General features: G+C 41.8%; 1 protein-coding gene across 5 annotated transcripts in view; it reads left to right on the plus strand.

The window, feature by feature from the left end:
* The window catches only part of CTNND2 (catenin delta 2), a 767681-nt gene that overhangs the window by 448445 nt on the left and 294471 nt on the right, over window positions 1-24765 (plus strand). For all 5 annotated transcript variants that reach the window (XM_060191168.1, XM_060191170.1, XM_060191172.1 and 2 more), the window contains 2 exons: window positions 12144-12178; window positions 13523-13639. In XM_060191168.1, the coding sequence (XP_060047151.1) occupies window positions 12144-12178; window positions 13523-13639 (152 nt within the window). The remainder of the gene's footprint in view (window positions 1-12143; window positions 12179-13522; window positions 13640-24765) is intronic.

Consider the following 24765-nt stretch of genomic DNA (forward strand, 5'->3'; position numbering starts at 1 on the left):
AACAGTAAATACAATAGTTTGTGCATGCATGACATTTCTCAGCTTTCCATATAACAATACAACCCTTTCATGTCTTTCATCTCTTTACTTATTTCACTAAGCACCAGTTCCATCCATTTTATCCCAAAGACACACATTATCTTTTTTGATTGCAGAGTAATATTCTATGAAATATATATCCCATAACTTCTTTTTTTAATTTTTTAAAAATATTTTTATTATCTTTATTTATATATTGGATAGAGACAGCCAGAAATTGAGAAGGAAAAGGAGGTGATAGAGAGGGAGAGAGGCAGAGAGATACCTGCAGCACTGTTTCACCCAGTTACAAAGCTTTCCCTCTTCAGGTGAGGACTGGGGGCTTGAACCCGGGTCCTTGCGCGTTGTTAAGTGTGCGTTCAACCAGGTGCACCACCACCTGGCCCCTCCATAACTTCTTTATCAGGTCATGTGATGATGGGTATTTAGGTTGCTTCTACTCTTTGGCTATTGTGAATATGCCCATTCAAATTAGTGCTTGAATGTCCACCGGATAAATGCCCAAGAGTGTTATTACTGGGTCCTAAGGTGATTCCATTTGTATTTGTTTAAGGAGTGTTCACACAGTCTTCCAAAGGGGCTGCCCCTGTTTGCATTCCCATCAGCAGTGGAGCAGAGCTCCCTTTTCTCTACAACCTCTCCAACACCTGGCATTTCCTGACTTGTTAATGTATATAGAGAATTTTCATGCTGAAGGTCAAGTTTCTACATAAACTAGAACAGGTAAAAGATCACTTCTCTGGCAGGCTGGGAGTATGGATTGACCAGACGACCATGTTCAGTGGAGAAGCAATTACAGAAGCCAGACCTTCCACCTTCTGCTTCCCACAATGACGTTGGGTCCATACTCCCAGAGGGATAAAGAATAGGAAAGCTGTCAGGGGAGGGGAGGGGATACGGAGATCTGGTGGTGGGAATTATGTGGAATGGTTTATTTCAGCTATTCTGATTTTATTATTGTTAGAATTTCCTCTCTCTGGTCTTTCTCAAAAAGAGTTCCATTGTGCACTAGACACTGAACTATTCAGGGCAAACTATGCCCTTTCATTTATCCAATCCCCCCCCACCAAAAAAATAAAGAAATTATAAGAATACAGGATCGAGAGCATTTGATGTTTCCTTCATCACTGAGACCCACCCTTAGCAGCCATGGCAATGTACAGGGAATTCCCACACCCCCAAGAAGTCTACCCTGTAGTCCAGGCTTGCCACTAAGAAATTGACTTGATATCCATCCAAGCATCCAGAAGGCTGGCTGGCTAAAGCATTATACAACCTGACCTTCCAGCTAAAACACCCTGAGAAGATAGGAACTGTCCATAGAGACATGAGAAACCCATGATTCGGTCCCCATGTCTGTCTAGCACAGGAACTGAAGCCCAGTGGAACAGGCTGCCCTCTCTAGTAGGCAGAGTCCACGTGTGGACAAGGTTGACGCATCAGTTGAATGCACTGCTGGAAACCCACATTCACCTTCGCCAGACTATGAAGTCTGTGGTGTGAGGTTGCAGAGAATTCAATTATAAATACTCTCTTAAGAGACCGGAAGTGGATGCTTTACAGTGTGGAGGTCAAGTCCAACCTGCTGCTAATTGTTTCTCTAAATAATGTCTATTGGGATGCAGCATTCCCTGCTGATTTAGGTATTGGCTGTGGAGATTTTGCACTGTGGCGGCTGAGCAAAGGCCATTTCCTAGAACCACAAAAAGCCAAACTCTGTCATACTAGCTGTTGCTTATGGGGAATTTTCTTTATTGCCATTTGAATCCACAGCCAGGACCAGAGTCTTCCCCTCCAAAGTGCCTCACTCAGCCTCTCATAAGAAACAGGGGGTCGGGCGGTGTGGCGCAGTGGGTTAAGCGCATGTGGCGCAAAGCGCAGGGACCGGCATAAGGATCCCGGTTCAAGTCCCCGGCTCCCCACCTGCAGGGGAGTCGCTTCACAGGCGGTGAAGCAGGTCTGCAGGTGTCTGTCTTTCTCTCCCCTTTTCTGTCTTCCCCTCCTCTCTCCATTTCTCTCTGTCCTATCCAACAACGAATTGCGTCAACAAGGGCAATAATAATAACCACAACGAAGCTACAACAAGGGCAACAAAAGGGGGGAAAAATGGCCTCCAGGAGCGGTGGATTCATGGTGCAGGCACTGAGCCCAGCAATAACCCTGGAGGAGGAAAAAAAAAAAAAAGAAAGAAAGAAAGAAAAAAGAAATTGACTGACCTTTGTGCAAAGTAGCTGTACCATTTTACACTCTAAAAACAATGTAGAGACAGGCACAGTAAGTATTTGGGAGTGTTGAGAAATGTGAAGTAAGCACGGAAGGGCCCCACTAGGTAAGATGTATGTCTTGCCATGTAGAGTGTTTGAGTACCAGCACCCCATAGAATGTCCCATGGAAAGAAAAAAAAAAAGGACTGTGGTGTCTCTCTCATTCTGTCTCTTTACCTGAGTGGAAAAAAGTATCACAGGAGTGACTCATGCACAGACCCCACTTAAATGGGTAAGAAGCAACATCTCACGTGGCTTTATTTGCTTTTTCCCAATGCTATCAAATAGTTGTGGTTGTTGTTGACTACTTTACTGCAGTTTAAGATAACGGTAGAAGCAGAAAAGAAGCAGAAATACTGATGTGGAGAAAGTTCATGCTTTCTAGTTGTCTTAACGTCCATTTATTTTTCCAATAAAGTTGCATGGCATTGCGTATGGCAGCTGATTCATTTCAAAGACGTCTAATTCAACACTTACTGTTGGGAAGTACACACAGAGAAGACTATTAGAATAACTTCAACGTAAGATGCCTCTGTAATCAGCTCTTGCTTCTTATTATTGTTTTGACTGTTGTTGGTGTTTGTTTGTTCGTTCATTTTATTTGACTTCTCCCTTTACATTGAGTCTTATGATCAATCTCCAGAATCATTAGACTTTACCCTTCCTCTCTTATTACCACCACAGCAGCAATAGGAAAGGGATACATTTCTCAGACCGAATTACGGTCTGTAAAGCTTGACGTTTTTGTGTTGTCTAGAACTCTTACACTGACCTAATACGTTATTGATTTTTCATTTGCTTCATCTTTAGCTCATATGAGAGACCTGCTATGTCAATACTCTCAGGGAAATCCCCTCCATATTCCCACTATCCAATTTGATCCCGTCATTTCTATCTCAGGCCACTCTGCTGCTAAGCAATGGCATCTGAGTCACATATATTACTAGATTATGCCATCAGATTATCACTTGTCATGCCTTCTACTTCACCTGCTAATCATTTCTAATTTTTTAAATTTATTTGTTTGTTTGTTTCCACTTCACACTTGTTTTCCCTCAAGATAAAGGACTATAAGAGTTTTACTTATTTTAGTTGTAATCGCAGGAATTCAAAATGTGTGTTACATAAAGTGTGTATCCAATTCCAGTTTGTTGCAGAATTAAATTAGAAGAAGAATGTATTCAAGCTGCAGTGAAGAAGGAGGTTAAATGTTGAAACTTCTGGTTTGACAAGTATTTTCCCCTTCTAGAAAACTTACAGACCTTCATTATACCCTTTAAACATAGCCAATGATTAGATCAGTTTCCCTTACCAATGTTGGCTGACAGAAAGTGTGGTGTTCTGTTGTTATCTGGTATGCTTTATAAGCTGGCCCAAACTTTGGTGCCTTTAACAATGTTGCTTTGCTTGTACTGGATCCTATTGGTCAAGAATTCAAACTGGATTCCTCTGGATAGCTCTTCTCTTACACTAGTGTTCACTGATGCTCTCTCTCCACATTCTTCTCTGGGCTCAGAAAGATGGTGCCCCAGAACTCCTGCCCATGGCCCCTCTCTCTCCACTTGACTAGCTTGGGCTTCCTTCCAGGATGGCTGCCAACCAGTTGTCATGCTCCTTATAGAGAGGTTTGCTTCCACAAAGAAACTTTCTATCGTAAAGGGATTTTAGCAGTTGATCTGTTAGGCTTAAACAGTTAAGAGTCATGAAGTATCATTTCTGCACCAGGGATAACATAAACAGGATCAGGCCAGTTCAAACTCAAGGGACTCAAGAGACTTCCAGTCAGATAACATTTCTCAGTGAATCAAGTGGCAAGAATTTGTAGCAAACTGCAACCGATCACACACATCCCTGACGTAAGTGTCGTGTGTGCTTTAATTGGCCAGACTTACTTGGCCAGAATTACCTGCTGTATGGAAGTGGCTGCAGTTACAGGGGAGGAATTCAAAATGGGTTCAGTTCACATCTCCCTGTGGACTTTGTGGTGTGAGTGGAATTCTCCCCTTTCATTTTAACTTGCAGAATATAAGCATCGTTGGAACATACAAAGCAATGGCTTCTGTCGAAAGAGGACTCAGGAAAAAAAAAAAGCAGCAATTTCGTCAATTCCATTAACAATTTCTCCTTGTTAAATGGTGCAACCTCGGTCAAGTGTGACTATCTGATATGAGTTTAGTTTATAAGCTGACACCTTCACTCATCAATTTCCAGTAGATAGTACATGTTTCCTTCAGTGTTTTGAAGAGCTCAGTTATTATTATTTGTAACAAATAAGACATTCTTTTTATTAAGATTGAATTGGATTGTTTCCTATGAAAGAAAGTAAAGGCAGAGTATCACTTTGGCACATGATCTCACTAGGATCAAATTTGGAGTCTAAGACATGCAAGTCCTGTGCTCAACCAGCTGAACTGTTTCCCCAGTGGTTCTGTGGTATGTGTGTGTGGGGGGGTATTTTTTGGAGCCAGAGTGTCCCTGGTGATCTCATCATTCCCAGGATGCTTTTGTCACTTAAACAGAAAGAGAAATCATGTTAGTAGAGCTTCCCCCAGGGCTTTGGCACTCTTATAAGTGGTTGGGTTAGAACCTATGTCTTACCTGTTGAATTGTCTACCCTTCCGCCCTTTTCTTAAATCCAGCTTCATGTGCCTTTCAAGGATGCATACACATGAAGTTGCTCAACTGTTTTGAAATATATCACAACAGGCTAGAGTTTAAGTTCAGTACCTGTAAAGCAAGAAAAAAATATCATAGGTACGAATGACCCTTTGGATTTGACTGATTTAGACAAGTTAAAGTTTCCTTATTTGAGCCAAAGTGAGATGAGGTTGGTAAGAAGATACAAAGTCAGTCCCTAGATGGAGGACCTACCAAAGTGTCCTGGAACCTCCCCTCTCCAGAGCCCTGCCCCACTAAGGAAACAGAAACAGGCTGGGAGTGTAGATCCACCTGCCAACACACATGCCCAGCAGAGAAGCAGTGACAGAAGCCAGACCTTCTACCTTCTGCACCCCATAAAGAATTTTGGTCTATACTCCCAGTGGGGGAGAAATGATAGTGGGAGATGACCAGAGGGCTCTGAACTCCAGCTCCGTCAGGACCCAGACAGATAAGAAGAAAAAGAAAGGGACATTTGAATGTAGTAATAGGGGTTGGTGTGACAGGAAAGGAAGAGATGATGGGACCATAGGGGAAAAAAATGGGGAGAGGAGGGCAAATAAAGACAGTTGTAGAAATAATAGAGAACTGCGTTACTTACAGTACAGGGAATGAGGATTCAGAGCTCTGGTGGTGGGAATGGTGCGAAGTTGTGCCCCTGTTATCTTACAATTTTGTAAATCAATGTTAAATCACTAATTTAAAAAAAAAGAAGATAGGAAGTCAGAATCAGCGATGTAAAATAAGGAAAGACTGATTTTTATGAGTTCACCAAAATGACACTCACAGTCTAGCTCATTCAGACACAATGGAGCATAAGTCATTTTCCGAAGGAAAAAAAAAAAAAAAAGAACACTACTGATGTACTTTTAAGTGTGGGAAGGGTGTTTTGTTTTTTTGTTTTTTTTTTTCATAGGATATGTTTTGAAGGTCCAAAGGGCATAAAGGGAGGTAAGATTTTCATTTGTGTTTTTACTTTGAGCCTCCTCTAACAAAAAAAACAAAAAAAAATTCAGTTGTCCTAACCTGCACTATTATTTTTAAATGACTAACCGTTTCTCCAGTAAAGCAAGAGAAATCTGTCTTCTGGGCCACAAAAGGAGTGATTTCACTTCATTCTGTCTCCCAGCATGTTAACCCTTGTCACTCACACATTTTAATATCAACTCATCATAGTAAGAAAGAAGTAGTAATTGATTTTGCCCTTGATGGGTCTGTAGTGAAAATTCAGACCACCCCTAGCAATGAGAAATAAATGAGAAATAAAAAACTTTTTCCCCCCTAGGGGTCTCTTTCTGAATAGGGAAAGAACATGAGAAACAAGTCTCCCCTGCATGGCTCTCACTTCCTGCAGGGCTGATAACCTCCACTTTGAAGGATGTTCTAGTCCTTGGAGACCCTTTGACCATGTCACCTTCCTCGATACTTTTGGAAACGCCCAGTCAACATGACAAAGCCTACCTTCCCTAGTGTGTCTCCTGAGAGAGACTGATGGGAGTCAGCCATTGGGTTCTGGGATGACTGAACTGAACCAGCACCACCAGCTCAGCTCACGGAGGCCATTCAGCACAGAAAGGTTTTCCCTGTCCCTCTATAGCCAGATGAAACCCACACTTTAGAAATGAAGGATGCCCTCAGACTGCTGCTCGTTTCCCGAGCTGCTTCATCAAGCTTCTCCTCGGAGGCCTGGCTTTGCCCAACTGTTGTAAACCAACACGGAGGCATCAGTAGCAGCACACAGATGAGCTCAGGACAACTGCCACTGAAGAGCCCTGATTTATCTTTGTATAATTATCCCCAATTAGTAGCTGCTAGGAACACATCATGGTACATTTATAAGTGGAAGTAAAGTTCCATTTAAAAGGGAAGCCTGAGTGAATGAAATATGGGATGGGTTAAATAAATAAAAGAGAAGAAAATGAGTTTGCTCAAGTCTATAAGAGCAGTAGAATTGAACAGTCAGGAGAGGGAGGGAGGGAGAGAGGAGAGAGAGAGAGAGAGAGAGAGAGAGGCTACAATGTACAGGTGTAAAATGTATTTGGAAAAGAGCTGTGTGGGAATGACCATGCCTCCCCCTTCCCCCTTAGAGGAATGTTTTTTTGTTTGTTTTTGTTTGTTTGTTTGTTTGTTTGTTTTGCCCATTGTGACTTTCTCTTGAAGCAAAATATATAGTCAAGCATTGAAAAGCAGTAATATGTAAACGCAGAGGTATAAAATAAAAGTACAGTCTGTTGTCTTCATAAGAGTGTTTGACTCCTCAAGTATTTTCTTATTTGTTTATTTTGTATATGTGTTCCCTTGTTTTTCAACTTTTTTATTGTTAGTGATGTAATAATGGTCAACAAGACTGTGGGATAAGAGGGGTCCAGTTCCACACAATTCCCACTATCAGTTTTCAGCTATCACTCTTCTCAGCTCAGGCTTTTAGTGGTGCTGGGATCAAACCTGGGTCCTGGGAGCAGCAGACTTAAAAATCTTTTGCAGAACTTTGTGCTGTTTCTAATTTTGCTAGCCAGACATTTTCTATAAAGGGGAACAGATAGCTTGGCAGCCGATTAGTGATTGTCACTATTTCAAGTGAGGTTGTACCTATGAAGCCTTGAAGCAGCAAATTGCCTGATAAGGTGAAGCTTTATGGTAAACACACAGGAAAGTTTTAGAGTTCCTTTTGGTCACAGTGCAAGTCTAAAGTCCCAGGATTTGGTGAAAGAAATAAGGACCACACTTAGAACAGTGGGCAGAAGACCTGCTTTGTGCTACTGCCTGGGCTTTTCTTTAGTGAAAGATGTTTCAGGAAGACCAAATATAGAATGTCAGTTTGGGAAAACCAAGATGAAGTTGACCACTGTCTATGATGTAGCAGCATTTCCACTGTATTTGGGATGTTTGACCAAAGATATTTTTACATACTTTAATCATTTTTATTTTAACAAGAGAGAGAGATATGGAGAGAGGAGGGAATGGGAGGAGGTGGAAGGGAGAAACACCAGAGCCCTGCTGAGCTCTGGCTCATGGTGGTGCTGGAGGTTGGACCTGGGACCTCGGATCGTCAGGCAGGAGAGTTTTTATGCATAACTATGATGCTGTCTCCCCGGCTCTGGCTATTTGATTCTGCAGCCAACACATACCCTTATGATTGGGCTGCATGCAAAATCTTCAACTATAAGATGCTTTATTTAGCTTTAGATCACACAGCCGCCATAAACCAAAGCACCCTCATTCCTGTAGACTAGAATCAAACATCATCCCAGAAGCGATTTATCTCATAGCTAGTTTCTCTGGCAGATGCCCTGGGTGGGTTGCTTCTCTTAAAGGCACACTGAACAGAAGCACACACTTCCTTACCTCTACCTCAGCTTGAGTGGGATAGGGCGCCATGACAGTACCGCATGATCCACTGTGGGCGCTGAAGCCCAAGGCAAGAGAAGTTAAACAGGAAAATAAGAAAGTGTAATTGAACAGGGGCAGAACAGACAGAATAGCCGTAGCAACCACTGGCCACCTTTGTATCTTTTTCTAATATTAAGAAAACTCTGAACTTTTGTAGATAGATATTAACCATGGCCTGAAGGTGGATGAGACTATCATGCTGGGAAAGATGAGATTGAAAAGCTCTTCTCAGGGAACATGGCTAGTCTTTGGTTTAAACTGATGTCCTACCTCCTTCCTTCCTTCCTTCCTTCCTTCCTTCCTTCCTTCCTTTTTCTTTTCTTTTTTCTATTTTCTTTTCTCTCTCTTCCTTCCTTTATTTCTTTACTTCTTCCTTCCTCTTTCTTTCTTTCTTTCTTCCTTCCTTCCTTCCTTCCTCCCTTCCTTCCTTTCATTCTTTTTCTTTCTTTCTCTCTTTCTTTCTTTTTTTTCATGATGATACTAAAACAGAAATCCTGGTGACAAACATTTCAGGTCCTGGTAGAATCTGTGTCCAAAGCCCTTGACCTTCTGCTGGACATGGACATTGGTTGTGGGACTATGTGAAAGCAGAGACACAATTACACAAGGCAAAATCACCACCTTCTGCACCAGCGGGGTAAAGGAGAGGGAAGTGACTGTGAAGTGGCTCCCCTGCAGGTGGGGAGCCTGAGGCTCAAACCAGGATCCTTCCGCTGGTCTGGTCCTTGTGCTTTGCACCACTTGCACTTAGCCTGCTGCGCTACCGCCCGATTCCCTCTTAATGCTTATTTCTAAAACTTTCCTGGAATTACAGACTTATATGCATCTTTATGTATATGTTTAAAAGTCAAGTATAGATTATGATGCCCTTTGTTATAAAGAAATGTTTACTAAGCAGAACCTGGACTGGAGTTGGTGTATTGCACTAAAGTAAAAGACAAAAAATTGCCGAGTCATAGGCTAGGTCCACTTGTAGCCTTCTGAGAGTTCTCCAGACTGCTCTCCACGGGAGTTGGACCAATTTATATTCCCATCAGTAATATAAATTGGTAATGCAGAAGGGTTCCTTTGTCCCCACAACCTCTCCAGCATTTGCTGCTGCTACCTTTTCTGATGTATGACACCGTGACAGGAGTGAAGTGAGGATTGTTGTCTTTTTTTGCATTTTTCTGACAATCAATGAATTGGAGCATTTTTTCATATGTTTATTGACCTTTGGATCTCTTGTGTAGTGAATATTCTGTTCATATCCTCTCCTGATTTTTGGATGGGGTCACTTGTTTTCTTGTTGCTGAGTTTGGTGAGCTCTTTATATATTTTGGTTATTATCCTCTTGTCTGATCTATGACATGTAAAGATAATTTTTATTTATTTATTGGATAGAAATAATCAAAGATTTCCTCCTGCAGGTGGGGTTAATTTAAGTTCTTTAGAGGTCATTTCAATTTCTTCTACAAGACACAGTAGTCCAATAGGAAAAGTGAACTTTATTTCCTAAATCTGAACCTGCACTGAAGTTATAACCACATCAAATATGCCTTTCATATTATATTAAATTTGATTATATTGTTGGAAGAAAGAGTTCACTACAAGTAACTCTTAAACCCCTGAAATAAACATGTCTCTCACACAGGTATAATCTGTGCTTATTGGATGAGTAAATAGTTTTTATCTATTAAAGCATAGCCTTAGGGCAATTTTTAAGAGTCAGGAGCAAGTTCCTAACATGGAGCTGCAAGGAATCTCCAAACACAGAGAGCACAGTGCACATTTTAAGGAAATAAAACCCAAACCAGGGTTGCCTGGGGATTTCTGTTTTCTGTGTTCAGTCATACTCTGAATGCATTTTCTCGTGTTAAAGGGAGCAGGAGATGACTTCTGTGATGAATGCTCCTCCTGTGTGCAAAGAAAGTTGCCTTCAGGGAGTCGGGCTGTAGCGCAGCGGGCTAAGTGCAGGTGGTGCAAAGCACAAGGACCTGCATAAGGATGCCGGTTTGAACCCTGGCTCCCCACCTGCAGGGGAGTCGCTTCACAGGCGGTGAAGCAGGTCTGCAGGTGTCTATCTTTCTCTCCTCCTCTCTGTCTTCCCCTCCTCTCTCCATTTCTCTCTGTCCTATCCAACAACGACAACAACAATAATAACTACAACAATAAAACAAGGGCAACAAAAGGGAATAAATATATTTAAAAAATTTAAAAAAAAAGAAAAAGAAAGTTGCCTTCGTTTTGCAAAGATACTTTCCTAGACACTGCTAAAGGTAGTTTATTCAACTGCAAAAAAAAAAAAGACAGGACAAAAAAGTGCTTCTTCTTGTTTCTGTTACATATATAACTGAAACGCCTTTGGCAGAGATGAGGAGAAAGTAAAGATTATGGAATAGTAGGACAGACATGCAGTCCTTCACCTGAAATCACCTGTTATTAGAGGGGACCTTAAAGCTGTGGTAGATGACCCCAGACTTATTTCTCCCAGCTCCATATTACGGAAATGGGTGATAGAGAAGCAAGAAATGCCTTTGAAATTCTACTGACTGAGTTTCTTTGCTCAAATGATCTATGGCTGTATTTCGTGGTGTCACATTCACTCTACAGAAGCGTCACTCCAGCTTCTATTTTAGCAGCACGGAGATGTAATTCTCCCATATTCAGTCTTCTTGGGTTGGCAGTTAGCTTTTCCTCCATTTGGTGTTTCTGGAGTCCATCTTGCTAAGGGACTCAAAAGGACAAGAGCGTCGCAACTGTTCTTTTGTGGTTTGAGCAGGAAGTAGTTTTCGTGATCATGGTATCTCCCCTGCCAGGTAAGTATAAGCAGGAAGTAGTTTTCTCACTTCCTGTTTTGGGCATTCACAGGATCTCTTCCCTGTGTGGGGTAGGGGATAGTGGTGGGTGGGATGCAGTCCTCAGTGCTTCTGTAAGGAGAGTAGAGCTGGTCTTCCAGGAGCCACAGGACTCGAAACTGGGTCCTTGCTCATGGTAATATGTAATCTTCACCAAGTACACTACTACTCACCCCACCCTTAATAAGTCTTAGTGTTCAAAAATATGTATTATTTATAGTTAGTAAGATGTGCGATTTAATAGCACATTACCATAACCCCAGCTGAATTATATAGTCAGTAGTCATTCAAAATAAGTCTCTGTTGCCTCTGTAGGTGTTCCCTGGAATTGTCTTTGGCATACTGTTTTTTTTCTGGGTCATTACATGAGGTGTGTTTGTAAGGTCAGAGTCTGAGAATTCTATATCCATTTGGTGGTAGTGTCATAATTTTGGCATTGCATAAATTAAACTAGAATAGTCAACAGAAATAACTGCTTATATGACACATCTAGAGGACAATGTAGATGTATTCCATCTTCTCTCATTTTAGCCTTCTCTCATGCTTATTATAACTAATGAGGGTAGAGGAAGTTACTACTGAGACCATTTCACAAAGTCTGCAGGTACTATTCAAAGCTGTATTTTAAAAACGTTAAAATTGGGTAGAAATGCACATATGTAGAAGCTATTTTAAGGGCCAAAATGAATAGGCTGGGCATTGGAGGAATATGGGCTGCTCGTCTGAAAATCGCTGAGCGGTGTGCACCTGTAGCATGCTAACAACAGTGAGTCCAAAGAGAGATCCATCAAATGGACCACTATTAAGATTATATCAAAATGGGATCTCTTTTCTCAGGAGGACACCAGAGGAAGGGCCGTAAAGCCACCACTACTGTCATTATACCTTACAACGCGAGTTCCTTTCACTTCCAGCACATGAGTTACACCTTTGTTTTTTTTTTCTGTTTTCACAGTTCCGCAGAAGAGCAGTTCCACTGGCAGTCGCAAGGTAAAGCATAGCTTCTTGATGAGCTTACTTTTATATGGGTCTTTACTGGTTAGATTTCTTTTTTAATTTTTTTTAGTGATTTAATAATGATTAACCAGACTGTAAGATAACAGGGGTACAATTCCACACAGTTCCCACCACCAGAGTCCCATGTCCCATCCCCTCCACTGGAAGTTTCCCTATTCTTTACCCCTGCCTGGGAATATGGTCCAGAATTATTCTTGGGATACAGAAGGTGGAAGGTCTGGCTTCTGTAATTGCTTCTCCACTGGATATGGGCATTGGCAGGTGGTTCCATACCCCCCCAGCCTGTTTCTATCTTTCCCTAGTGGGGCAGGGCTCTGGGGAGGTGGGGCTCCAGACACATTGTGAGGTCATCTGCCCAGGGAAGTCAGAATGGCGTCGTGGTATCATCTGCAATTTGTTGACTGAAAAGCAGTAAGATATAAATCAGGACAAATTGTTTAATAATCTGGAATCCAAAGGTAAGAATAGAGCAGGTAGAATATGAATCTTCCTGTGGGAAGAAGCTAAGAAGCCTATTTTAGGTATATTCCAAGGGGCCCACGACTTTAGTGATTTTTGCCCTATAGTTAACATTCAGGTGGGCTAAAAGTATCGTCTAGGGAGATGGTGTCAGAGTTGAGACTAGGACTAGAGAGCGGGATCCAGGGCAGAGAGTGGCTCCATATATGAGGAAAGTATCCGAATATCGTTAACTGTAAGCCTCACTGATCTGACCCAGGTCCCATATCTATTCATATTTAGCTCAGGAGCCTGTGTGACCTCTGCATCCCTGTCAGTCTCAGCTCACAGTCCATGGTCACAGCTGGGGACATTCTAGGCTGCACTCATTTCAGGACCAGTCTTCCTGCGTGACAGAGTAGGCTGACCAGCCTCCCTTTGGAAACAAGTCCTGGAGAGGCCCACAAGAGAGCTTTTGATGATGTTCCTGATGAAAGTGACCAGTGATGGTGGAGAGAGGGATCTATTAGAGGTCTAGCCCCATCAACTGTTACTAGATTTTTTTCATAAACTTCAGAACAAGTCTCTTAAAACTGCAAGTGACAATGCCACTACATATTCATTTAGTTAAATAAATACAGGTGTTTTGAGAGCCTTCTCTGTCATGGGAGTTTAGATCTTTCTATTCCCTGATGATTTTATTCCCATCATGAATGTTTGTCCTGTCTTTGAGTACTGACTGGCCAAGGCCTACAAGATGTCCTCTCTTGAGAACTCCATAGAAGTGATCGCTTGGTAGGATGCACTTGTTTATGAAGTGAAGGTTTCCTATGAGCAAATGAGTGTGTGCCTTTCCATCACTTTAAAATACTGTTTCAGATGGTCAAAAAGATATCGAAGATGAACTCACAACGGGGCTGGAGCTGGTGGACTCATGTATTAGATCACTGCAGGAGTCAGGAATACTTGACCCACAAGATTATTCATCAAGTGAAAGTAAGTCATTTGGCATTCATGCTTGAAGACACTGAGCATATAAGAATGCTAAGTTAGGCCTGGGTGGTGGTGCACCTGGTTGAGCGCACATGTTAGAATGTGCAAGGACCCAGGTTCAAGCCCCCGGTCCCCACCTGCAGGGGGAAAGCTTTGCGAATGGTGAAGCAGGGCTGCAGGTATCTCTCTGCCTCTCTCCCTCTCTATCACCCCTTCCCTCTCAATTTCTGACTATCTCTATCCAATAATAATAATAATAATAATAACAAATGCTAAGTCATTGCTTCTCTTATTGAATGAATCTCCTTGGGCCATATCTAGGCTAGGAAGATATATTTAGACCTGTTTCATTCATTTTGCTTTTCTCTCCTGCATTTCCTCCCAATGTTACCCCTCCCAAATCATGTTAGATTTCAAACTCTCTGTTCAGTGACTGACATGTGGGTCTCAAACCAAACTCTGACATCAGCCACCACCCACCTCGCTTTTTCTGATAACCTTTATGGGCATTTAGACAAGAAGTTGTATGAACGCATCATACATCTCATTAATCAACTGAGTGTCCATTTTTACATTACTTGTCAGTTCCTTTTTAAATTTTTTTATATTTATTTATTTTCCCTTTTGTTGCCCTTTTTTTTTTATTACCGTTGTAGCTATTACTGTCACTGTTGCTAGATAGGACAGAGAGAAATGGACAGAGGAGGGGAAGACAGGGGAGAGAAAGATAGACACCTGCAGTCCTGCTTCACCGCCTGTGAAGCGACTCCCCTGCAGTTGGGGAGTTGGGGCTCGAACCAGGATCCTTACGCTGGTCTTGCGCTTCATGCCATATGCACTTAACCTGCTGCACTACTGCCTGACTCCCTACCTGTCAGTTCTTACCTAAACACATCATTGTGGGTGAGAAAATTAGACAGGACCACAGTTTGTACAGCAAACATTTAATCATGCAGTGCTCTTTATTATACCGCTCTGTAATATGCAGTGTTACCTTACATCTCTGCGTTTGACAGTCATGCATTTCTGGGTTAAATCTCAAGAAAGGTTGAGATTTCTTTAACTCCACTCAAGGATATGCTGTTCATCAGAGTAACTAAGTCTATGAAATTTTAAAAAGTGCCATGCACTTTTAATAAATCACAAACTTCTCTTGACTTACTTTAATAAAATCCCACAGAAAGTTGAAAATCAAATCATGGAAGTCCACTTTACCCCTATAATTTCTATATCTGAAATCAGTGGGGCATTTTTATTTCTTATATTAAAAAATGATATTTCCTTGAATACCCATAAAAGTTTGCTATGTAAGAAAAGATATAAGAATAAGACAACATGCTGGTACTGAAACCACTGAACTTGGTGCCTTTTCTCTATAATATTTCTAATAGCACAATTCTTGGGATACCATCATCATGAATCTGCTGATTCACTTAAACCTATATGAATCCCTTCCAAGAAAACTCCCAAAAGTAAACCCCTCAATTTGTATTTTGGGATTAATTAATAATCAATATGTTTGCTTTTGAACCTACTGAGTTACAATTGAAAGTTTGTATGAATTCATTAATTTGGCAGTATGCCTTTGTTTCTTTATTTTTTTATTTGAAGACTAGTTTTATTTATTAATGATTCACAGAGAGAATCGGGAGGCTCATGTAGTGGCACACCTGGTTAAGTGCTCACATGACAGTTTGCAAGGACCCAGGTTCAAAACCCTGGTCCCCACCTACAATGGAAAGCTTCATGAGTGGTGAAGCAGGGCTGCAGGTGTCTCTTTCTCCCTCTCTCTATCTCCCTTTCCCTTCTCAATTTCTCTCTGTCTCTATACAATAATAAATAAATTTTAAAAATTAAAGAGCGGGGAGAGAACCAGAACATCATTCCAGCACATACAATGCCGGGGGGAGATTTAACTCCAGACCTCAGACTTTTTACTGGGGCTCCGTGCCAGCAGTAAGAATCTATCGCTCCTGGTGGCCCTTTCTTTCTCTTTTATTTTTATTTGATAGGACAGAGAGAAACTAAGAGGGGATGGAGAGATAAAGAGGGAGAGAAAGAGAGAGACACCTTCAGACCTCTTTTGCTGCTCACAGCATCCCCCCTGCATGTGGGGAGCTGTGGCTAGAGCCTGGGTCCCCGCACGTGGTAATGCGTGTGCTCACCCAGCCACCTTGACTGTTTCTGTGGCTTTGTGGCTTTGTAGCTGCACAATTCCATGTCTCCCAGCAGATTCTTCTTCCTTTTTTGCTTTATTTTAGATAGAGGGTGAGAGTACAGGAGCATACACAGACAAACAGATGAGAGATACTACAGCACTGGCCCAACGCTAGGGAAGCCCACCCCAAGCCCCAGCAGGCTTTACCCTGTCCATGGGGACTGGGACGGGGAGTTTTAAACCCACGTCCTTGCACAAGATGAAGAGTGTACCCTACCAGCTGAGTAGTCACCCAACTCCCTCCTTTTTATTTTATTTTTTTTAATTCTTTATCTTTAATATTTATTTACTCCCTTTTTGTTGCCCTTGTTTTATTGTTGTAATTATTATTGTTGTTATTGATGCTGTCGTTGTTGGATAGGACAGAGAGAAATGGAGAGAGGAGGGGAAGACAGAGAGGAGGAGAGAAAGACAGACACTTGCAGACCTGCTTCACCGCCTGTGAAGTGACTCCCCTGCAGGTGGGGAGCCGGGGTCTCCAGCCGGGATCCTTCTGCTGGTTCTTGCGATTTGCACCACGTGTGCTTAACCTGCTGCACTACCGCCCCACTCCCCCTTTTTATTTTAAAAGAAAAATGAAAACCCACGTTCACAGAGAACCTGAGGGACCCTTCCTACAGGGGGAAAGCTTCATGAGAGGTGGAGCAGGGCTGCAGGTGTCTCTCTGTTTCTCTCCCTCTTTACGTCCTCCTCTCCTCTCCATTTCTCTCTATCTCTATCAAATAAATAAATAAAATATTAACAAATTTAAAACCTTAAAAGAGATAGAGAGCATGAAATATACAAAAACTGTTGTACTAGAGGTCATGTTACCTGTATGCTTAAAAATGTGATAGTAAAGAAAATGCACTGGTTTTGAAAACCTTCTAAAAGGCTGAGTAGCATAAGAATAAGCCGAGAAGATAGAAACTATATAAGCAGCACAGTGATAAGTCAACAGAATAGAAAATAGTACAAAAGGTAAGGCAGTCAGTCACCGTAGAAAAAAGTAAACATGTAAACATTGAAAGAAACCTCAAATTAACCCATTAACCCATAGCCCTGTGTTTCCTTAAATGAGAAACTGCTATACACTGAAGGAATGGGGAGGGGGAGTCTTGTCTTCCTGCTGTGTTTTAAAATTGACAACAAAATTGTATTTACCTTAGCAGAAAGGTAAATACTTTAATAGAGAATTTGGAATTTATTTGGTAAGCAATATGTTTGTTTCCAACAATCATTGTTACTTTATGTTCTGTACTACTTTCTGTTTGTTTTAGGCTCTTAGAACTTAATTTGTTGTTATTTTTGTATGTCGCTGATTCCTTGTTTGAAAGTAAGAAAAAAAAGTTTTTGAAAAAACAACTTTATGCAAAAGGTCATGCACTTCACTGAAGTGTGGTCCACTTATGAGTAAGACACAGCTGTTCTCAGCAGATTCATCTTCTCTTAGAGATCGAACTGATTGGGCAAAACTGAAGAAAAGGAAAGAATTTCAATATCTTGTAGCTAATTCTCGCTTGGGGGATCCATTGCAGTTAATGAAAGCAATTTAGAAGATCACAAAATAAAAATCTCAGTAGCTGTGTTTTTCTCAAGATCCAGATGGGGAATAATAGATTCTGTACTTCAAGGGGGTTAACTGGGGTCAGGAGAGGGCTCACCACCTACTGAATGTGCCTTCCTGTGACTACAGCTCAAATCCAAGCCCTGGCAAGGGAGGGAGGAAGGGACGGGAGGAAAGAAAAGTAACTGAGCTGAGCAGTGGTGTACACAACTGAGCACACAGATGACCATGCCCAAGGACCTGGGCTCTAGTCCCTGTCCCCAGCTGAAGAGGGAAATCTGCAGGTGTCTCTCTGTCTCTCTCCCTCTCTATCTTCCCCTCCCCTCTCCATTTCTCTCTGTCCTATCAAATATAAGAAAACTAAAATAAGAGAGAAAGAAAGATGAAGGAAGAGAGCGAAAGAAAGGGAGGGAGATAAAGGGAGGAAGGGGGAGGGGGAGAGAGAATTAATTAAGGTAGGACCCTCTTTCCACAGGAGTGGACAAGATTAAGAGAACAAAGTCTTTGAGATCCTCAGTGCAGACGTTCATCAGAGTCCCTCCCCTCACTTTAGCCCAGAAAGAAAATCAAAGATCTGCTCCCAGCAAAGGCAAAAATGTGATGGAAGTATCCTTCCCTGTCTCTGTTCTCCTTTCTGGTGTCCTTTCTTTCCTTGGTCAAGGCCAACTGCAGCCCAATAGCCAAGAGACCCCTGTGATACAGTCTAGGGTAAGAAAAAAAACAAAGGTGGAGAACAAATACAGGCAGGAAAAAGCCTAGTTGGCACAGCATTGGATCAAATACTGAAGGGCCAGCCATGTTTATGTCTTTGATGCATAAACTTCACAAACAGATATTCTCTAAACCTTCGAGACATTTCATATGATGAGTGCCAGCCCATAGGCTCCAGCTAGTCTCATCTTTTTGTGATTATGAGATCAATGGATTCGTTAGCCAGAACTGACGTGAAATAGCCAAAGCTAAACTATCCCTGGCAGCCTGCCTTGGAGTGCCAGCTTCTCTTTCTTAGCTCAGAAGAGATAACACGATGAACGACAGTATCAAACCAGTTTGTCAAAGTACAAAAAACGGCCCCATTCTCAAGCCCGGACTGCACTGTACTGAGTTTGTTGTTTTTCTCAAAACCCTTGGAGCCTCTCTTTCCAAGATCTGATGAAAGTAAAACAGGAGTCTTGGCAAACCCATCATCTTCTGGACCCCAAGGCACACAATCACCCTTCTGCTGTAATGAATCTTCAGTGTCCTGTAGTTAGCGATGTTTTCCAACACTTTGCTTTTTCTGCAAAGTGCTCTCTCTTAAATGGTATGTAAATCGTGTCCACAACCTTGGTAACCCTGCCACGAATCCATGCCCGTCAGCTATGTAATTTCAATCCTAACAAATCTGTGTGCAGAGGCACTCGGAGAATGCTACTGCTTTATTGGAAACGAAGATAATAACAACAAAAATGACTGACAGGTGCTCAGGGCCATTAGCTTCTCACATGACCCACAACTTGACCCACACCGCTTATAGACTAAGTACTCTATGTAATAACCCCTGCATCCTGCATCCTTGGAGTTCTAAACTCAGAGGCATAGAGTGATCACATCTCAGCCAAAAATTAGGAAGAACACTGTCAGTCAACAGAAGGAATAGAATGGTGGAAGAAAATAACTTATTTATAGAGATGGTTGCTTTTTTTTTTTAAAGAATATCCTTTGAAATGAGAATTATGTTTGTGGCATGTTGATAAATGAAAGTCTCACTGTACTCTAGAAAATTCTACCACTCCACTGGAACATAATCTTTGGATCTTACCATATTCTGAATACTATAGTAAAAACAAAAAAAGTCATATGATCTTAGAGTTTTCAAATTAAAATGTAATAAGTCGAGCTAGTCATAAGTAGGTTATCATTCTAAGCAGGTAGAATCCAAGAACCATAATCATATGCAGTTTGACAGAGTTGAATATGCTGTTCACCGTTGATTTACAATCTGTCCTTTTCATTGAATTACTGGGAATATACTTGAATCTGTTTGACAGGAAAACTATTGAGAGATCAGCCTATTGAAATGCTATATTCTAGGGGCTGGGGGGGGGAGTATAACACACTGGGTTAAGTACACATAGAACGAAGCTCAGCAACCTTCTCAAGGATAATATAATAATAATAATAAAATATAATATAATCATCTTTTAAAAACTTTTTAATTTATTTTGAATAGAGACAGGTAGGAATTGAGAAGGAAAGGAAGATAGGGAGGAAGAGGGGCTGGACTGTGGCTCACCTGATTAAGTGCACATACTACCATGTGCAAGCACCTGGTTTCAAACTCCCAGCTCTCCACCTGCAGGGGGGAAGTTTCACAAGTGGTGAAGCAGGTCTCAAGGTGTCTCTCTCTCTCCCACTCTATCCCCCTTCCCTCTCAATTTCTCTCTGTCCTATCAAATTATTATTATTATTTTTTGCCTCCAGGGTTATTGCTGGGGCTCAGTGCCTGCACCATGAATCCACTGCTCCTGGAGGCTATTTTTCCCTCTTTTGTTGCCCTTGTTGTTTTATCCTTATTGTGGTTATTATTTGTTTTTGTTATTGATGCCATTGTTGTTGGATAGGACAGAGAGAAATGGAGAGAGGAGGGGAAGACAGAGAGGGGGAGAGAAAGATAGACACCTGCAGACCTATTTTATTGCTTGTGAACCGACCTCCCTGCAGGTGGGGAGCCAAGGGGTGGAACCAGGATCCTTGCTCAGGTCCTTGCACTTTGTGCCATGTGCTCTTAACCTACTGCACTACCGCCCGAACCCCTCAAATTAAATTTGTAAAATTCTAAAGAGTCTTTTTAAAAAAAAAAGAAAAAGAAATAGAGAGAGAGAGAGAGAGAGAGAGAGAGAGAGAGAGAGAGAGACCAAGACCTGCAAGGCTATTTCAGCACTTGTAAAGCACTCCCCCTGCAGGTGGGGACTGGGAGCTTGAACCTGGGTCCTTGGGCACTGTGGTGTGTGCTCTCAACCAGGTGTGCCAGTACCCTGCCCCTAATATAAATCATTTAAGTAAATAAAATGGCTAGATCTTCATTCCTGGGGTAATTAAAGGCTTAATTGCACAGAAAGCAGCACCTACTAACAGTAAGGAACTAGAGGAACAGATATGCCAGACTCCGAGCTTTAGAAATGAACTTCAGGGGAGTCGGGTGGTAGCGCAGCGAGTTAAACGCATGTGGCAAAAAGCATTAATGGACCAGCATATGGAGCCCCTGGCTCCCCACCTGCAGGGGAGTTGCTTCACAGGCAGTGAAGCAGGTCTGCAGGTGTCTATCTTTCTTTTTCTTCTTTTAAACTTTTTTATTGTTGTTATAGTTATTGTTGTTATTAATGTCATCGTTGGATAGAACAGAGAGAAATGGAGAGAGGAGGGGAAGAGAAAGACATCTGCAGACCTGCTTCACTGCCTGTGAAGCAACTCCCCTGAAGTTGGGGAGCTGGGGACTCAAACCGGGATTCGCAGGCTGGTCCTTGTGCTTCGCTCCACATGTGCTTGAAATCCACTGCACTACCCCTCAACTCCCTCTCTGTCTTCCCCTCCTCTCTCCATTTCTCTCTATCCTATCCAACAACGACGACATCAATAACAACAATAAATGCCACAACAATAAAACAACAAGGGCAACAAAAGGTAATGAATAAATAATTAAATACTTAAAAAAAGAAAAAAATTAACTTCAGAATCTCACCTGCCTCCCTGTTCTACCAATTTCTGGGACTTTCTTTTTCCTGCATTCATTTCAGGAAGATGAACCAAGCCAGTTTTCAGGGGAAATTCCTCGGTGGAGTTCCTACATAGAAGCTTTCCAAATCATTACAGTAGATCAGTGGTAAACAAGGCAGTTTATTCCAAGTATGCTTGTGAGTGAACACTTCCATCAGCATCCATAAAGGAGAAACTGCCACTATAAATGAAACAATTAGGGCCACTGAAGCCATCAATAGTCAACATCTTTACATACTAAACTTTCAGTTAAATATGAAGAAAGTGCTTTGACTTGATTTAAGTTCATTTGGTCATCTTATAAATAATGGACAGATTTTTTTTTGTTTCGTTGATTTTGTAATTCATAGTAATATATATGAACATATCACATATATAATTATTATATACATACATATATAATGTGCTTTATTTGCCGTATTCTTCCTTAATGTTTACTTGAGGTAGATTTCCCTTTTTTTTATTCATTCTGTGTTGTTTGAGGAATTTGAAGAAAAAGTAATGTTTAACCTTTAACTCATTCTTAACCTTCCACAAGAATTGGCTTAGCAGAAATAGTGGAAATGAGTGCAGTCCTTAGTCAGACATATGCGTGGATCTGGTTAGCTTTACTTCTTAGGGTCGGCATGAAGATTTTATTTTGTTTTGAAATGACCCAGGGAACATAGCAGTAAACAGCATCTCTAGACTTCCTAGAGAACGTAACACTAAACAAAGCTGCTGGTGTCATGTCGTGGTTTCTGGACTTGTCCATCTTGATTTAATTGTTTATTGTGCCTTTGATTATTCTGAACTAACAGCCTTAGGGAAGCAGCCACTGAGAGCTTGTTCAGCGATGCTGCCCACTTCTGGTGGCTGTTTATTTTAGGACCTTCTTGTTAATATCACTGTTCTTCTAGTGGCAAAATAAGCCATTGGAATTAAATTGATAACTTAATTACCTTTCTGAAAATCTTGTCACGTTCTTTTACAGGGTTCCCATCCTGGTGACTTTGAGGGCTACCTTTCTGCTCTAAAATTCCATTTATGGGACCAGGCATTGGTGCACCTGGTTAAGCTCACACATTACAGTATGCAAGAACCAGGGTTAAAGCCCCTGGTCTCTACCTGTAGGGGGAAAGATTTATGAATCATGAAGCTTCTGCACAGCAAAAGAAACCAATACCCAAACAAAGAGACCTCTCACAGAATGGGAGAAAATCTTCACCATATATTAGACAAGAGACTAATGACCAAAATATATAAAGAGCTCACCAAACTTGGATCCCATTTTTGGATCCCATCCAAAAATGGGCAGAGGATATGAACAGAATATCCAAAAGGCTAACAAACATGAAAAAATGCTTGAGGTCACTGCTTGTCAGAGAAATGCAATAAAGGCAACACTGCGATAACACTTCACCCTGTGAGAATGTCATACATCAAAAACAAGAGCAGCAACAAATGCTGGAGAGGTTGTGGGGACAAAGGAACCCTTTTATACTGCTGGTGGGAATGTAAATTGGTCCAACCCCTGTGGAGAGCAGTCTGGAGAACCCTCACAAGGCTGGAGATGGACCTTCCATATGATCCAGTAATTCTCCTAGGGATATACCCCCAAGAACTCTGTAACACACAGCCAAAAAGATATGTATACATCTATGTTCAAAACAGCACAGTTCATAATCTTTCTTTCTTTTATCATTTTATTGGGGAGTTAATGGTTTGCAGTACAGTTGTCAATACGTAGGCACAAGTTCTTATTTCTTGGCTATAGATGTCTGCCAAACACTCATATCCCCACCTTTTCCACCATCCTGCACCAGGACCCCAAAGCCCTCTCCACCTGATTCCTCCTTCCCTCCCCAGAGTCCTTTGCTTTGGTGCAATACACCAAGTCTCACCTTGTGTTTGCCATTTCTGTCCTTGTTTCTTGAGGTCCGGCTATGAGTGAGATAACCTGGTATTTGTCGTCCTTCTTTAGGGTTGTCTCCCTTGACATGATTCCTTCAGGTTCTTTTAAGATGAGGCAAAGGAGATGGCTCGGGTATTTTTAACAAATAATATACCATTGTGTGTGTATACATACATATATATGTGTACGTATATCACAACTTTATAGGCTTTATTATTGTGGACTGAGGACTTGAACCCAGGTCCTTGCACATGGTAGTCCTTGCACATAGTAGGTGTGCCATCACCAAGCCACTTATCTTTTTAGCCATTCTTAAAGTCTTTCATGATTTCTTTCTTTCTTTTTTTTTTTTTTGCCTCCAGGGTTATTGCTGGGCTCAGTGCTTGCACCATGAATCCACCGCTCCTGGAGGCCATTTTCCCCCTTTCATTGTAGCCTCGTTGTGGTTATTATTATTGCCATTGTTGATGTTGTTCGTTGTTGGATAGGACAGAGAGAAATGGAGAGAGGAGGGGAAGACAGAGAGGGGGAGAGAAAGATAGACACCTGCAGAACTGCTTCACCGCCTGTGAAGCGACTCCCCTGCAGGTGGGGAGCCGGGGGCTCGAACCGGGATCCTTACGCCAGTCCTTGTGCTTTGTGCCACATGCGCTTAACCCCCTGCGCCACCGCCCAACCCCCTCTTTCATGATTTCTAAGGACAATTTTTTGAATCTTCTTAGCATTTACATTGTTTCAGTTGCTAACAAAATACACACAAAAAAACTTCCTGCAAGTCATGCACTCTCCTTGTAAAAAGACAGATAACCAGGCTACTCAGCTTTTTTATATTATAGACGATTCTCCCCTTGTTACATGACATTCAGGATGTGACTGGATTTCACTTAGCTAACCTTTCTGAAGCTCCCTGTACCGTTCTATCTGCTTCACTTAGAGGGACATATGCCAAGGGGGTGAGGGCAGGGTCAGTGTCAGACTTGTTTCTGGTAATACTGTCCCCAGAGAAATATCCAGAGGAGCCAGGCACCTCAGTTGAACAAACGAGTTACATGTGTAGGGGCATAGGTTCAAGTCCCTGGTCCCCACCTGCTGAGGGGAAACTTCACAAGTGGTAAAACAGGTCTGCAGGTGTCTGTCTTTCTGTTGCTGTCTCTGTCTCTGTCTTCCCTTTTCCGCTCAACTACTCTCTCTCCCATCAAACACAAAGAAAAAAGAAACAAAGGAAAGGGAAGAGAGGGGGTGGCAGGAGAGGAGAGGAAATAGAAAAGGCTGCTAGAACTCCCACTTTCTGCACCCATAAAGAATTTAAGTCTATACCCTCAGTGGTGGGGGGAGGGGGGGTTAGGGGAAGCCGACCAGAGGGCTCTGAACTCCAATTCCATCAGGACCTAGAGAGAGGAGAAGAAAAAAGGAAAAACATTTAGAAGTTGTAATAAGTGTAGGTGTGACTTTGAAAGGAAGAGAAGGCAGGATCATAGAAAAAAAAAAAGGGCAACTATATATATATTTAAATAGAAAAAATAGTCAACCCATATCCATGGCCTAGGGAGAACACTGCAGTATCCAGTGAAGGGAATGGGGGCACAGATCTCTGGTGATAAGAACGGTGTGGAATTATAACTCTGTTATCTCAGAATTGTATACATTAATATTTAATGGCTAATAAAAAATACAAACAAGAAGGGGGCTGGGCGGTGGGGCAGCAGGTTAAGCAC

Source organism: Erinaceus europaeus, chromosome 5, assembly GCF_950295315.1.
Source record: "Erinaceus europaeus chromosome 5, mEriEur2.1, whole genome shotgun sequence".
NCBI lineage: Eukaryota > Metazoa > Chordata > Mammalia > Eulipotyphla > Erinaceidae > Erinaceus > Erinaceus europaeus.